At 43.3% G+C, this 12,390-nt stretch overlaps 1 protein-coding gene across 2 annotated transcripts in view; it reads right to left on the reverse strand.

The window, feature by feature from the left end:
• The window catches only part of LOC119731274 (2-oxoglutarate dehydrogenase, mitochondrial-like), a 75,837-nt gene that overhangs the window by 32,857 nt on the left and 30,590 nt on the right, over positions 1 to 12,390 (reverse strand). For both annotated transcript variants that reach the window (XM_038204405.1, XM_038204406.1), the window contains exons 6-10: positions 10,972 to 11,118; positions 9,114 to 9,204; positions 7,898 to 8,077; positions 6,454 to 6,582; positions 2,623 to 2,802 (exon numbers count right to left, since the gene is read on the reverse strand). In XM_038204405.1, coding sequence (XP_038060333.1) covers positions 2,623 to 2,802; positions 6,454 to 6,582; positions 7,898 to 8,077; positions 9,114 to 9,204; positions 10,972 to 11,118 — 727 coding nt within the window. The remainder of the gene's footprint in view (positions 1 to 2,622; positions 2,803 to 6,453; positions 6,583 to 7,897; positions 8,078 to 9,113; positions 9,205 to 10,971; positions 11,119 to 12,390) is intronic.

Below are 12,390 nucleotides of genomic sequence, written 5' to 3' on the forward strand. Positions count from 1 at the left end.
CGGCCGGTTTCTTGAGATTTATTTTCTCCGTGGCCTTGAGGCGCTTTGCCTCGGCCTCCATGGCCTCCTGAAACTTACTGAAACCTCCAGAAAATAAGTCCGGGCCTGACAACGGAAGTTCATCGAGACGCTTACGTGCTCCCGTTGAAGGGAGGAAAAGCACATCTAGCACATTGGCGCGGCGTGACGATGTTGCCAAGGTCGACACTCTAGCAAACTGGTCGAGAGTGGAGCATAGGCCGCGATCGAGGCAATGGAGAGCAGCCACCATCATGTCGGCTGGTATCACCGAATCTTCTTCATACCCCAGGGCCAGGTACTCGGATAGGAGAAGAAGAAAGGACGTCGCACTCATACCCATGCGTGCCGCCGAGTCCATTTTACGGGTGACATCCTCCAGCTTTCCACGGGTCTTGTCCGTAAAAGGAACCTTGGATGAAGCCGTCCCTTGGTCAGCGGCGAGTTTGTCAATGGCCGAGTCCGGCAGGACTGGAGTTGAGAAATATTTCTCAAAATCCCCTGGGGGAAAACAATAATACGAGTCTACGCGCTTAGCATAGGCACTCCATGTCTTTGCGTGCATTATCCCGTCGATGTGATGTCCAGAGGCATTGTGGGAAAAGCCCGGACCGGTTCTGCCGTCGGCCCCGATCTCTTCTTGAACGACTGACGCTCAGGAGGAGGAGGAGGTTCGGTACCAGCAGGGAGATTCAGAACCCTGATCATATCCCGTTGAACCAAGCGGAGTTCGGTCTCGGCCACCGATAGACGTTGCATGGTGCGGGTCAGCTCGCTCTCGTCCGCCGAATTGTCAGAGTACGGGGGGCGAGTTGTCACCGGGGAATGGGAACCAGGCCCCGGGGGCGAAGCAGCGTCGTCACAGTGTCCCGGTATCGGGCCCTGCTCAGACTCTAGTGACACCGATGGGTGTAAACTAATACCAGGCAGGGACGCCGGTGCACGGCTCTCCGTGCACGGCATTGTCCGCTGGTCTGTAGTCACCCCACCACAGCCGTGATGACTGGCGGGTGGGGGCTGTAATTCTGGCAGGGACTCTGGCGCTCGGCTAACCGTATGCGGTATGTCCCTTTGGCCCGAGGTCATCCAGCTGTGACCGTAGTCTCCCTGCCGGCCTGACAATGAGGCCGCGAGGGAGTGAAAAGCCTCCGAAAATCATCGCGTGAAATCGGGTCGCCACCCTTGTGGCATTTCCCACGGTGTGATCGACCGGATGACACGCTAGAACTCGTCAAAGAACGGTGGGAACGGCGGTTCTTTTTCGATTTTTTCTTTTTTGAAGAATGACTGCGAGTAGTTGCCGAGAATTGCGGGGACACGGGGATGCCCAAACAACGAATAAAATCCGATGTAGAGGCATGGCCCTCCGAGCGTAGCGTTAACGCTCCCGTTAACGCTCCGGGGGAATCCCAGGGATTCGGCTCTACGCGATCAATAGCCCGGGCGGCCGACAGCGCCCCCACGCCGGTAACATAGGCGGGTGCTGTACGGTCGATTAGCCGGCCATATAACAGCCCATCCCCAGGCATCGTGGTAATCACGGGGCTGGGTGGGCCTGGGTGCACTGAGCCATGGAGGAGTACTTCCTCCGGCTGCGTGTGTCCCGTAGACGAGCCAGGGACAGGCACGGTGCGCCCCGTAGCGGGGCCACCTTTGCCGTACATCCTTTTTGGGTACTGCCCCGGCGTCAGACAATTTCTTTGTCTTGCCGGTGCGTTTCCCCTTCAGTTGGGCGGACCCGTGAATATTGACCGAAGACGGTGGGGTTGTACGGCCCCCCGCTTGGTCAATGGGTCCGTCAGCTCTGACAGCCGGCAGTGGCTGAAGGGGCCGACTAGGGGACTGCTGCCGCGGTGACGTACCATCACCGGTGCAGTCCCCCGAGAACTCGGGCTTGTCTGGTGGGATGTACGTCCCTCCATTATCGACACACCCAGTCCTCCCCAACTTCCTAGATTTACTCATTTTTCTAACTCACTTCACTTAGAATAACTCACTATGATAACTCTACAATAAACACTTTCTCTTTATATCTGATAAATAGCTTTCTCCCAGCAAAGAGGCATAAATAAAACAGTGAAATTCGGGTCGATCGAAATTTCACGATATACCTCGCCTGGCTAAGAGAAAAAAAAAGGACGCTAACGTAGTGCGCATGTCACAGGGCGTCGTGGGTAGGACATGTGAGGGCGCTATTGTGTAAAACTCTTAGCAAATTGCCTGCCGGCATAGGGAACAATGCATATGTAGTATTCGCTCTACAGGTAAGTAGAGTGATGTAGACCCGCTATTTCAACACCGGTGTTTAAAACTGGCCAGCAATAAAGGTGGCCCCTGAATCAGGACAATAAATTTCTGCTCCCAAAAATGAAATATTCAAAATTTAGAGACTTTGAAATTCAAAAAAAAAAAAAAAAAAATTTTGATAAAGAAAATAATAATTATGCATCATTTTTACTTACAGTCATCTTGCCGGTAGAAGAAGAAAACATGGCCTACCAAAGAGACTACAAAGTTACAGTAAAATTTTGTCTACCCGCTCGCACAAAATACAGTAATCCCAGCAACTAAACTTTTCATGAGATGGAATTTACATGTATTTACCAGGTCAATAACAACATCCTTGCCGTAAATGCATCTCCACTGCGAGGCCACCTGGCACACGTACATGACTGCCTCAGGGTCATCAGCATTCACGTGGAAGATGGGCGCGTTGACCACGCGGGCCACGTCTGTGCAGTACGGAGAGGAGCGGGCGTAACGGGGGTCAGTGGTGAAACCAATCTGTGGTGGAAACAGTAAAAAAATGTGATTCTGTTATTCTACATGTATATGTATTACATTATCTTCAAGCAAGATTGAATCCTCGATCCTGATTGGACGATCCACGGCAACAACAGTGTGATATTATGTGATACCATGGTCAATATTTACCTATCGCCGTTTGCGAGTTAGCCATCTCCTTAGACAACCCTTTTGAGTTTCTGTACACTAAGTTTTGTTTGTCTAAGATTTTGCGCGTTCCGCGTCCATTTGTATATCATGTAATTGCACAATATTTCACAAGCTGCGTTGACGCGATTCTGACGCGATTCTGACGCGATTCTGACGCGATTCTGACGCGATTCTGACGCGATTCTGACGCGATAGGTAAATTCCACCCCAACTATCTTTTAAAATGAACGCGTTATTCCTGCTGCAAGCACACTATAGGATTACAGATGAAAAGTTTGTGTACAGTACATGTATGCGTATCCATCTTTACTGTGCGTCAAGTTCACTGGAAGATAAACTCGTTATTCCACTTTTGCTCGTGGAACATGGAAAATGTCATGCATCTGAGTCCCATCGGCCCTTCGGCCTCGTGGAATATGGGACACGGATGCACTACATTATTCCATGATCTACTCACGCTCGTTGGGTAACTAATAAAGTCGACACATGCGACTCATTCCACAGTTTGTGCACATTCAGAATAGAATCAGTCAGTGCACTGGGGCCGTATTCACAAAACGAATTAAGTCACAAAAAGTATTGCACCCCACTTTATAAGTATGCGATTTTAAGAGTCTTAAAGGGAATGTACATCATTGGCTTTTGCTGTAATTTTCAGAAATTAACTATTTGAGGGGTTAGTATAATAGATCAAATATTGTTTAACTGACATGTTTGAAGTTTTGTGTTCGAAAATGCTGGAAAAATCAAGAAAAACAAAAATGTTTAAGTAGTCTGGTTCCCTGACTCCACTAAAGATAAAATGGATCAATTTATAGATGTCGGAAAATTGTAAGGTAAAGGAACCAGTCTAGCTGGCCTGCACCCGTTCATAAATATGTGACCAATAGCAAACAACATTTGGACTGAAAAAAAATTGTAAATTAGGAGCAGTAGTTAAACAAGTCAGGTGTGTTTACAAACACAAATGCCCCGCAACGGTGACAGTTCCCATGACATAACACCACTCTTTTAACATCAACTTACATGTACCTTGGTCACATGGAACATTCATTGACAGCATTAGTGTCTTCTGTAGGTTTTATATGAATTAGTCCCTAATCCCTATAATCTCAGAATAAATACATGATTTCTATTGTTTTAGCCACTGTGAACTTGACCCTTGACCTTTTGGCCCCAAATTCAATAGGCTTCTTAGGATTACCAAGAACAATCCACAAACCAAATTTGAAGTTCACATGTAAAGAATTTCTCAAGTTATCGCGCTGACAAGATTTCTATTGTTTTAGCCACTGTGAACTTGACCCTTGACCTTTTGGCCCCAAATGCAATAGGCTTCTTAGGATTGCCAAGAACAATCCACAAACCAAATGTGAAGTTCACATGTAAAGTATTTCTCAAGTTATTGCGCTGACAAGATTTCTTTTGTTTTAGCCACTGTGAACTTGACCTTTGGCCTTTTGGCCCCAAATGCAAAAGGCTTCTTAGGATTACCAAGAACAATCCACAAACCAAATTTGAAGTTCATATGTTAATTATTTCTCAAGTTATCGCGCTGACAAGATTTCTATTGTTTTAGCCACTGTGAACTTGACCTTAGGCCTTTTGGCCCCAAATGCAAAAGGCTTCTTAGGATTGCCAAAAACAATCCACAAACCAAATTTGAAGTTCACATGTAAAGCATTTCTCAAGTTATTGCGCTGACAAGATTTCTTTTGTTTTAGCCACTGTGAACTTGACCTTTGGCCTTTTGGCCCCAAATGCAAAAGGCTTCTTAGGATTACCAAGAACAATCCAAAAACCAAATTTGAAGTTCATATGTTAATTATTTCTCAAGTTATCGCGCTGACAAGATTTCTATTGTTTTAGCCACTGTGAACTTGACCTTTGGCCTTTTGGCCCCAAATGCAAAAGGCTTCTTAGGATTACCAAGAACAATCCACAAACCAAATTTGAAGTTCATATGATAAGTATTTCTCAAGTTATCACGCTGACAAGATTTCTATTGTTTTAGCCACTGTGAACTTGACCTTTGGCCTTTTGGCCCCAAATGCAAAAGGCTTCTTAGGATTACCAAGAACAATCCACAAACCAAATTTGAAGTTCATATGTTAAGTATTTCTCAAGTTATCGCGCTGACAAGATTTGTCCGGACACACCCACCCACCCACCCACCCACCCACCCACACACACACCCACCCACGGAAGGACGAGGCGGAAACAGTATGCCCCTTCGGCTTCGCCGCGGGGCATAAAAATAGTTAGGTTTTTCCAACGGTGGTCGGCCGACCACTGTTGGAAATGTATACAAAAATACCATTTTCTTGAAAATGACTTGACACAAGGTGCGATAATTTTACAGGATGCTTTAGACTGCCATTTACCAACATCCTAGTAAGGTATTTAGAAAAAACTTGGTAGTTTTATTCTTCGATGTTTGCAAATGTTGTATTTTCCCTTTAATATTTAAGCAGTATTCATGAAACATTTTCATTAAGTGCCCCTCGGATCTTCATGACTTAAATCTAAGTGTAGACGGACCTGTCTGAAGTCAAGTTAGGTGGGGCACTAGGGTGTCATGGAGACTTTATTTCTGTCTGTTGGTTTGTAATTTTTAGGCAGAAAATTGGACTTTCTAGGGGCTAAGGGAAATCTTGTCAATATTGAATTATTGTACAAGGAAGCCAAATTGAAGCTGATGTGTGACAGCCCTAGCTTTGTAGTTTGTCAACATTCTAAGGAATGTTTTCGATCGATTTGTTGATTTTTAGGCGGGCGGGGAGGATGCGATTGATGACATGTAACCAATGGCATGCATCGTTACCATAGTGACTGACGATAAAATTCAAAATAACTGTCCTACCTTCCAGCATGTATGAGAGAATGCGAATAAATCACCATTGCAATTTGTTTCACACTTGATGGTACATAAACGAACAGTGACTGTTATTATTGTTGAAACAACTAAACGTTGGGAAATAACTGCATGCACTGAGTGCATACGATGTGCATGATGAACTTGTCGGACACGCGTGTGACGCAGACATTTTCCGTGCACTAACTTGGGCTCGGAAACTGCGTGGCTGAATTATTCAAGCGCATTATTTCTATGAAACAAGCACACACTGATTGAAATGCCGCTACGTAGGAACGTTTATGACATAAATGTTCTGCGCATGAGCGAGAGTGATTGCTTTGAACACTTAAGTTAAGTTGAGCACTAAGATAAGCAGGGTGCTTAGATCTATTGTGAATACCAAATTAAGCGCCCCACTTCAAAGTTAGCAGGGTGCTAAGATTTAAGTCTGACTTTAGTATTCTCTTAAGTTTGAGTTTTGGGAATACAGCCCCTTGGCTCTCAAGTGTGATCAAAAAGCGCCCTCTCTTGTTCACGCAGGGAGCCCATTGAGGTGGGGGGTTCGAAACCGCCTCCCCTCCCCTTACTGGACAAAGTTGTTTTGATATTCAATCTGAACCTACCTGGTTGTTGACGACAACATGGATGGTGCCATGCGTGGAGTAGTCTGGGAGATCAGAGAGATGGAAGGTCTCGTAGACAATGCCCTGGCCAGCAAACGCAGCATCACCATGCATCAGGATACTCATCACCTGAAGTTGTATCAAACAAATCAAACGATGGATATTCGACTCAAACATTTGCATCAGGCTTGCAATTATGTCCGCATTTTTATATTTTCAATCAGTTAAAGGTAGAATGGACCATTTGTCATTTGTGCATTTTTTTTTTTCGTTTTAAGCAACGAAAGTGCTAAAAATCTAAAGACGGGTGAGCAAGTAGCCTTTCTGCGTTTTAGCTCTGTGAATGTTGTATATTGCGAGAAACCATATTCTAGGATCTTTGTTTCAATTCAAAAGTTGCCGAGTCATACTTTCAATATTGGGTTTTGTCCTTCACTGACGCATTTTATGATGGTCGAGCGGTCGAGTGGTAGACGTCTGCACAACTATGCAGGAAGTCGTGGGTTGGAGTCCCATGCGAGTGATTTTTTCTCACAATCACTTGGGACAACAATGAGTATACAGTGTTTATAAAATACGTCAGTGAAGGGCAAAACCCAATATTGAACCCGACCCAAATTCCATCTTATGAAGAGTCATACTTTGAATTACGTCCTCTCGTAACACAACCCCGCAATCAGCATTCGGGACATGATTCTCATTCAGCCGACTATACATGTAACAACGTGATGTCACTGAACCAACGATTCTCGCTAATAATAGCGTAGGTGCGTCGTGTCAACGCTTGCATGTACCAGTTGCAGATTCCCCAATTACAAACCAACTACCAACGCATATTGCCAAAAATGTGTCACTCGACACATCTTTCGAAATGTCATATTTTTTTTTTTTTCAAAGTGACAGCATGCCAGAAGGAATAATTTCACATGGACTTTAGTGTCATTACCATATTATCTCACTTTGTAATGGTTTATTAGGGAGTGCAAAATAAGCTTTTGAACAAAACATGTACATGTAGATCTCTCTCATAGGACGCCATCTTCATAGAAAAATTACAACTGTTAGTTAAACGCCATCAGATGCGTGTGCGCACAGTGTACAAAACATTCTAAACACGCGCGTGTGTTGCTCAGAAATTCTTCGAAATACGGCGCAGCCGATGCACGTCACGAAAATTTGATGCCCAAAATGCCGATGCACGTGGTAATCTGTAGAAAGTGACGTAATTTGACAGACCTACAATTTGGTCGGTTACTTTTTGGATAGCTGCAAATGGTCCCCTCTACCTTTAATCATTTTCTGTTTGGTAACGCTTTACAATAGTAAATTGGCTTATTTAATTTTTGCAGAGCACGGGTGATGCATCTTAACTTACTGTTTAAATGGCGAAAGAAGTTGATTTGAATGTTTACAAAATTAAACATCAAGTCCCAGCCCTACTTACCCGTTTGCCCTCAGTGTCCCCTCTGTAGAACTGCTCAGCGCGTACTTTACCCTGAACCACAGGGTCAACGGCCTCAAGATGGGAAGGGTTAGCCACGATGGCAATGTGGATATCTTTCTTAGTAATGTGGTTCAGGCGCGAGTGGGACATGCCAAGATGGTACTTGACGTCTCCAGAACCCTGGCAAAAGACGACAAATGGCATAAACTCAAATATGGTAATTTTGCATAAGACGGACAGATTTTCTTGTAGGAGTGTTTTCATGATCAATTTATTCAGAGGCTGGGAATCAAATTCTGCCGGGGGTCTGTTATTCTTACATCCCCTGGGCACGACACTTGTTCAACTTCTTTTTATGCAGTGTTGACAAAAGAAATAGTCCTGAAATCCAATGTTTGCTCATCTGTACATTTCTAATGGGCAATGCATAAAAAAAACACATTAATATTAAATTTGCAGTTTAAAGGCCTATACATGTACTTACACATACGTGATTTTGTCGCAATGATTTTGCCACAATGACTTTGTCACACAACAATGTCGCAGACGCACGTACCCCGGGTATATCCACGAATACGTGTTGTGCCACGCAATTTTTTCATCCATCATTTTTACAATTGTTCATTTCAGGCTCCAGGGGAAATATTTATGTGATGTGATTTTACAAAATCACATGGTACCTGTAAGTCGCACGACTTTGTCATGTAAGCATAAATGTATACACTTATAAATTGATTTGTGTATAAGTACTAAGTGGGTACAACCCACAGCGGCCGGGTAACGTGTGAAGACGGCTAACTGCACCATCCGTGCACTCGGGCTGTACCTATACCTCAAGGGTACAGAAAAAAATGCAAATGGGGCGTGATCTAATATGCAAAAATATGCCAATTAGAGGCATGCGCGTCAGTGTTTGCAAAATTGGTCTTCGAATGCAAAGCTGTAATACTAGAGTTGCATGAATACAATATATGGCCGAGTAAATAAACCAACCCACCACCCACCCACCAACCAACATAAGCAGCTCGATCAAGCCAACGGCGTGTTTCACACCCACCATGGGAAAAATGAGCGACACTGTCACACAGCAAAGTCGCGTATGTGTAAATAAGCCTTTACTACGTGCAAGAGAATCTGCTGGGTAAACGTGGTCCTTGGACTCAACGGCACAGAAGCAGCGTAATTTCATTGGTTTGGATGAATTGTGTGCACTCACTTCATCAGCTGCCTCCAGCTTGGAGTCAAACTGGCAGAAGAGGTGCTCCAGGGGCTTGCGAGCAACGTTGGCCAGAACGTTCAGACGACCACTGGGGTACAAAATGAAATGAAAGAGAAATTAAACTCCTCACCCTCCTACTATTTCAGAGGTCACCAACAGTCAAAATGTTTGTATCTCACCTCCTGGCATACTGTGTACAAACCAATGGGGGTCTTGACCAATACTGACCCAAGTTATCTAATGTAGGCCTACATGTATAACTTCCATGACCTACAATGTAATGTGCGCATGCATGTTCAAAATGATGTCAACAATAGAAAAGGACCGGTATGTTTGCTGCCACCAAGTCTCAAAAAAATCTCCCATTGCCCTTTAAACAAGTCTAGACTTCTACCGACACTAAAAACAAATACCAACTCCGCACACTTGCTGCAGCAATAAGGCAGCACTAGAGCTACACTTGTTTTTTGGCCCTTATTTCTGAAACATATTGACAGTCTTGTCATTACGACACCAATACACATTTTGTTCATGTATAATCTGTATTTCCGCATACAACTGATTCCAACTTTAAGTTACTTCAACTCTCTTTGAAATATAATTCTATATGATTGAGCTGTGATGGTTTGACCTACCGGTAGGCTGCTATTGCTCAAAACAAGGTTTGACATTTCAGGCTCCACAATAACCACTATGGCTCCTACCGGTATAGGGCTCGTTCAATGACAGCCATTTCTGTAGGAGAAGTGCAACTGCGTATTTTACGCAATCTAGCAAGCATTGCGCAGTGTTGAAAATGTTCCATACACGCAAGCTTGTTGCTCAAAATGTGTTCGAAATACGACGCAGCCGATGCGCGTTATGCAAGTTGACGCTCAAAAAGCCGATGCATGTGGATGGTCTGTAGGAAATGACGTAATTTGAACGAGACCTAAATTTCCACAATAATGTGTAATAGTCTCTACTCAGATTTGATTCAAATATCCTTGCAGTAGTACTTTAGTTAAAGGATTGACATTTTATCAGGCTTTACAATTTCTAATGACATGTATTTCTTCCAACATATAAAGTTGGTGTGTATCGGTTATGGCAAGCCAAGCTAGCCTAGCCCAGAATCTTTCACTTTTGTACAATGCTTTTTAAAGGGAAAATTTCTTTAAAGGGAAAATTTCACCAGAAGTGAAAAATTCTTACGAACACATTCTGTGCAACTTTCTACTCATCTTAAATGTATGAAAACAATTTGACGTCTCTTTTGGGCAATTTTTATTGAAAAGTGCATTTCTTTAAGCATTAACACAAAATCTTTTGCTTTTCTGGACAACTGTGGGCGCTGTTGCTGTGATGTCATTTCAGGAAGACACTGTTCATTTTAGGGTTTTTCTGTTCAAATTTTAAACCTAAAATTTGTTCACTGCAAGTATTTGTGAGAAAAGTTTGCTCACTGGCTTACTGCCATGAACTGACACAACAACGAATCACCAAAGAAAAGGAAATTCACAATGTTCAGCGAAATATCCAAAGTTCTGGAAACTCTTGGTGCTGAAACGAGTTGTAACTGCCTAAAATGATATCACACTTTTGCTCATGAATATGGAGATTCGCGATTAGCATAAAAACCAAAAAGAGACCAAAAATACAGGTACTCTTGTAATGGCAAACCGAAAAAAGAAAATAAGGATAAATGGGACACAAAGGTGCATTTTCAAGGATTGCATTAAAAAGATTACATTGCCATGGGCCCTTTAAAATGCTAATTCACTGGGGAACAAGACTATGAATATGCATGTGGCTGAAGAGGGCGCCCTCTGGCGAACCTGCCAGAACCATAATGGGCAAAAAATGATCTACTCACCGGTGGGGCATACCGATCACGAAGCTCTCCACTCCCTGGCCACTACACACGTCAATAAGACTCTTCAGGGCAGGCACCAGCACTTCACATCCCTCCAGGCCGAAGCGCTTCTCGGCCGACCACTTCCGGGCCAGAAACTCCTCAAATCTGGAGGCCAAAAAAAATATTAACAAGCCACTTCAAATGGAGTGTGGAGTAAAAAAACACTCCCATACAGGGAATATGCAATAATATTCTGACTTAAATAATTGAAATGCAAATAAGATTTGTGTGGCGCACACGCAGACAGCCAAAGTGCATAGTTGTTAAAGGTTATGTGTACAACTTGCTTTTGCTGTAATTTTTAAAGGGACACTACCGTAGGTCCTGGAACAGCCCAATTGGGCTACAAAACACGCTTTGAACGAGATTATGCTAATCGGAAATAACATTTAAAAGTAGGATATAAACATCCACACAACTACATACATGTATCCTTTCAAAACTGTGCGTTTTTGTGTTATTCCTGTGTTATGCATGTGAGAACGAATTTTGGGGTCCACTTTTGCGACCCCATAAATTTGAGCTGTTTGGATGCTAGTTGTGATTTCATTCGTGAAGTGTTCGCCTTTCGCGGACGTTGAAGGAACCACTTTTATTTGCATTGGTGATTGGGCACCACTGTTCCCGAGACACACAACGTGTATATCGTACACTGAGAACGACACTAAAAATGTATTCGCACTCCATCGTGTCCGATGTAAACAAGCGGTTTTTTTTCGTCTTTTCTCGGGAACGGTAAGACATTAGGTTGGTTTCCTTTCAACCAGATGATTGAAATAGGCTAAGTAAACATCCAAAACATGAAATTTTCGAGGATTTCAGGACCTAGTGCCCCTTTAAGAAACGGACTGATTTGGGGAATAGTGTTTTATAGCAAATATAGTTTTGTGTTCATAGATGCTGGAAAAACCAAGGAAAAAAATACTGTTCTAGTAGTCTGGTTCCAGACGAAACGGAGCAATTTATATAGACGTCAGGGAATTGTCAGGTCAGGGAACCAGACTAGCTGGTGAATGAAAGGTTTGCTGAAAACACATGTGCGAATAATTTCTCAACTAAGAGAATGGTTCTGAAAAGAACCACATGTATAAACTCAACGTTTCGGTCAGTATGCTCTGATCGTCTTCAGACATACGTACATACTTTTAAACTAATGAAGATAATACACTACAAATGAAAAAAAAGTAAATCTCTTTAAAAGTACTGTGCACAGAGCATGGACCAAATGAGGAAGGAAACATGCACATGTTGAAATCAAACAGGTGTGAAAAACCTACTTTTGTTTTACTTCCTGGACTCTTCCTGGTCTTGTACATCATGTACACGTTTAGACATTATTTATGCAAGCGTTATTTGTTGATTGAGATTGTGGTGATG

This window comes from Patiria miniata, unplaced genomic scaffold (assembly GCF_015706575.1).
Source record: "Patiria miniata isolate m_02_andy unplaced genomic scaffold, ASM1570657v1 HiC_scaffold_23, whole genome shotgun sequence".
NCBI classification, from domain to species: Eukaryota; Metazoa; Echinodermata; class Asteroidea; order Valvatida; family Asterinidae; genus Patiria; species Patiria miniata.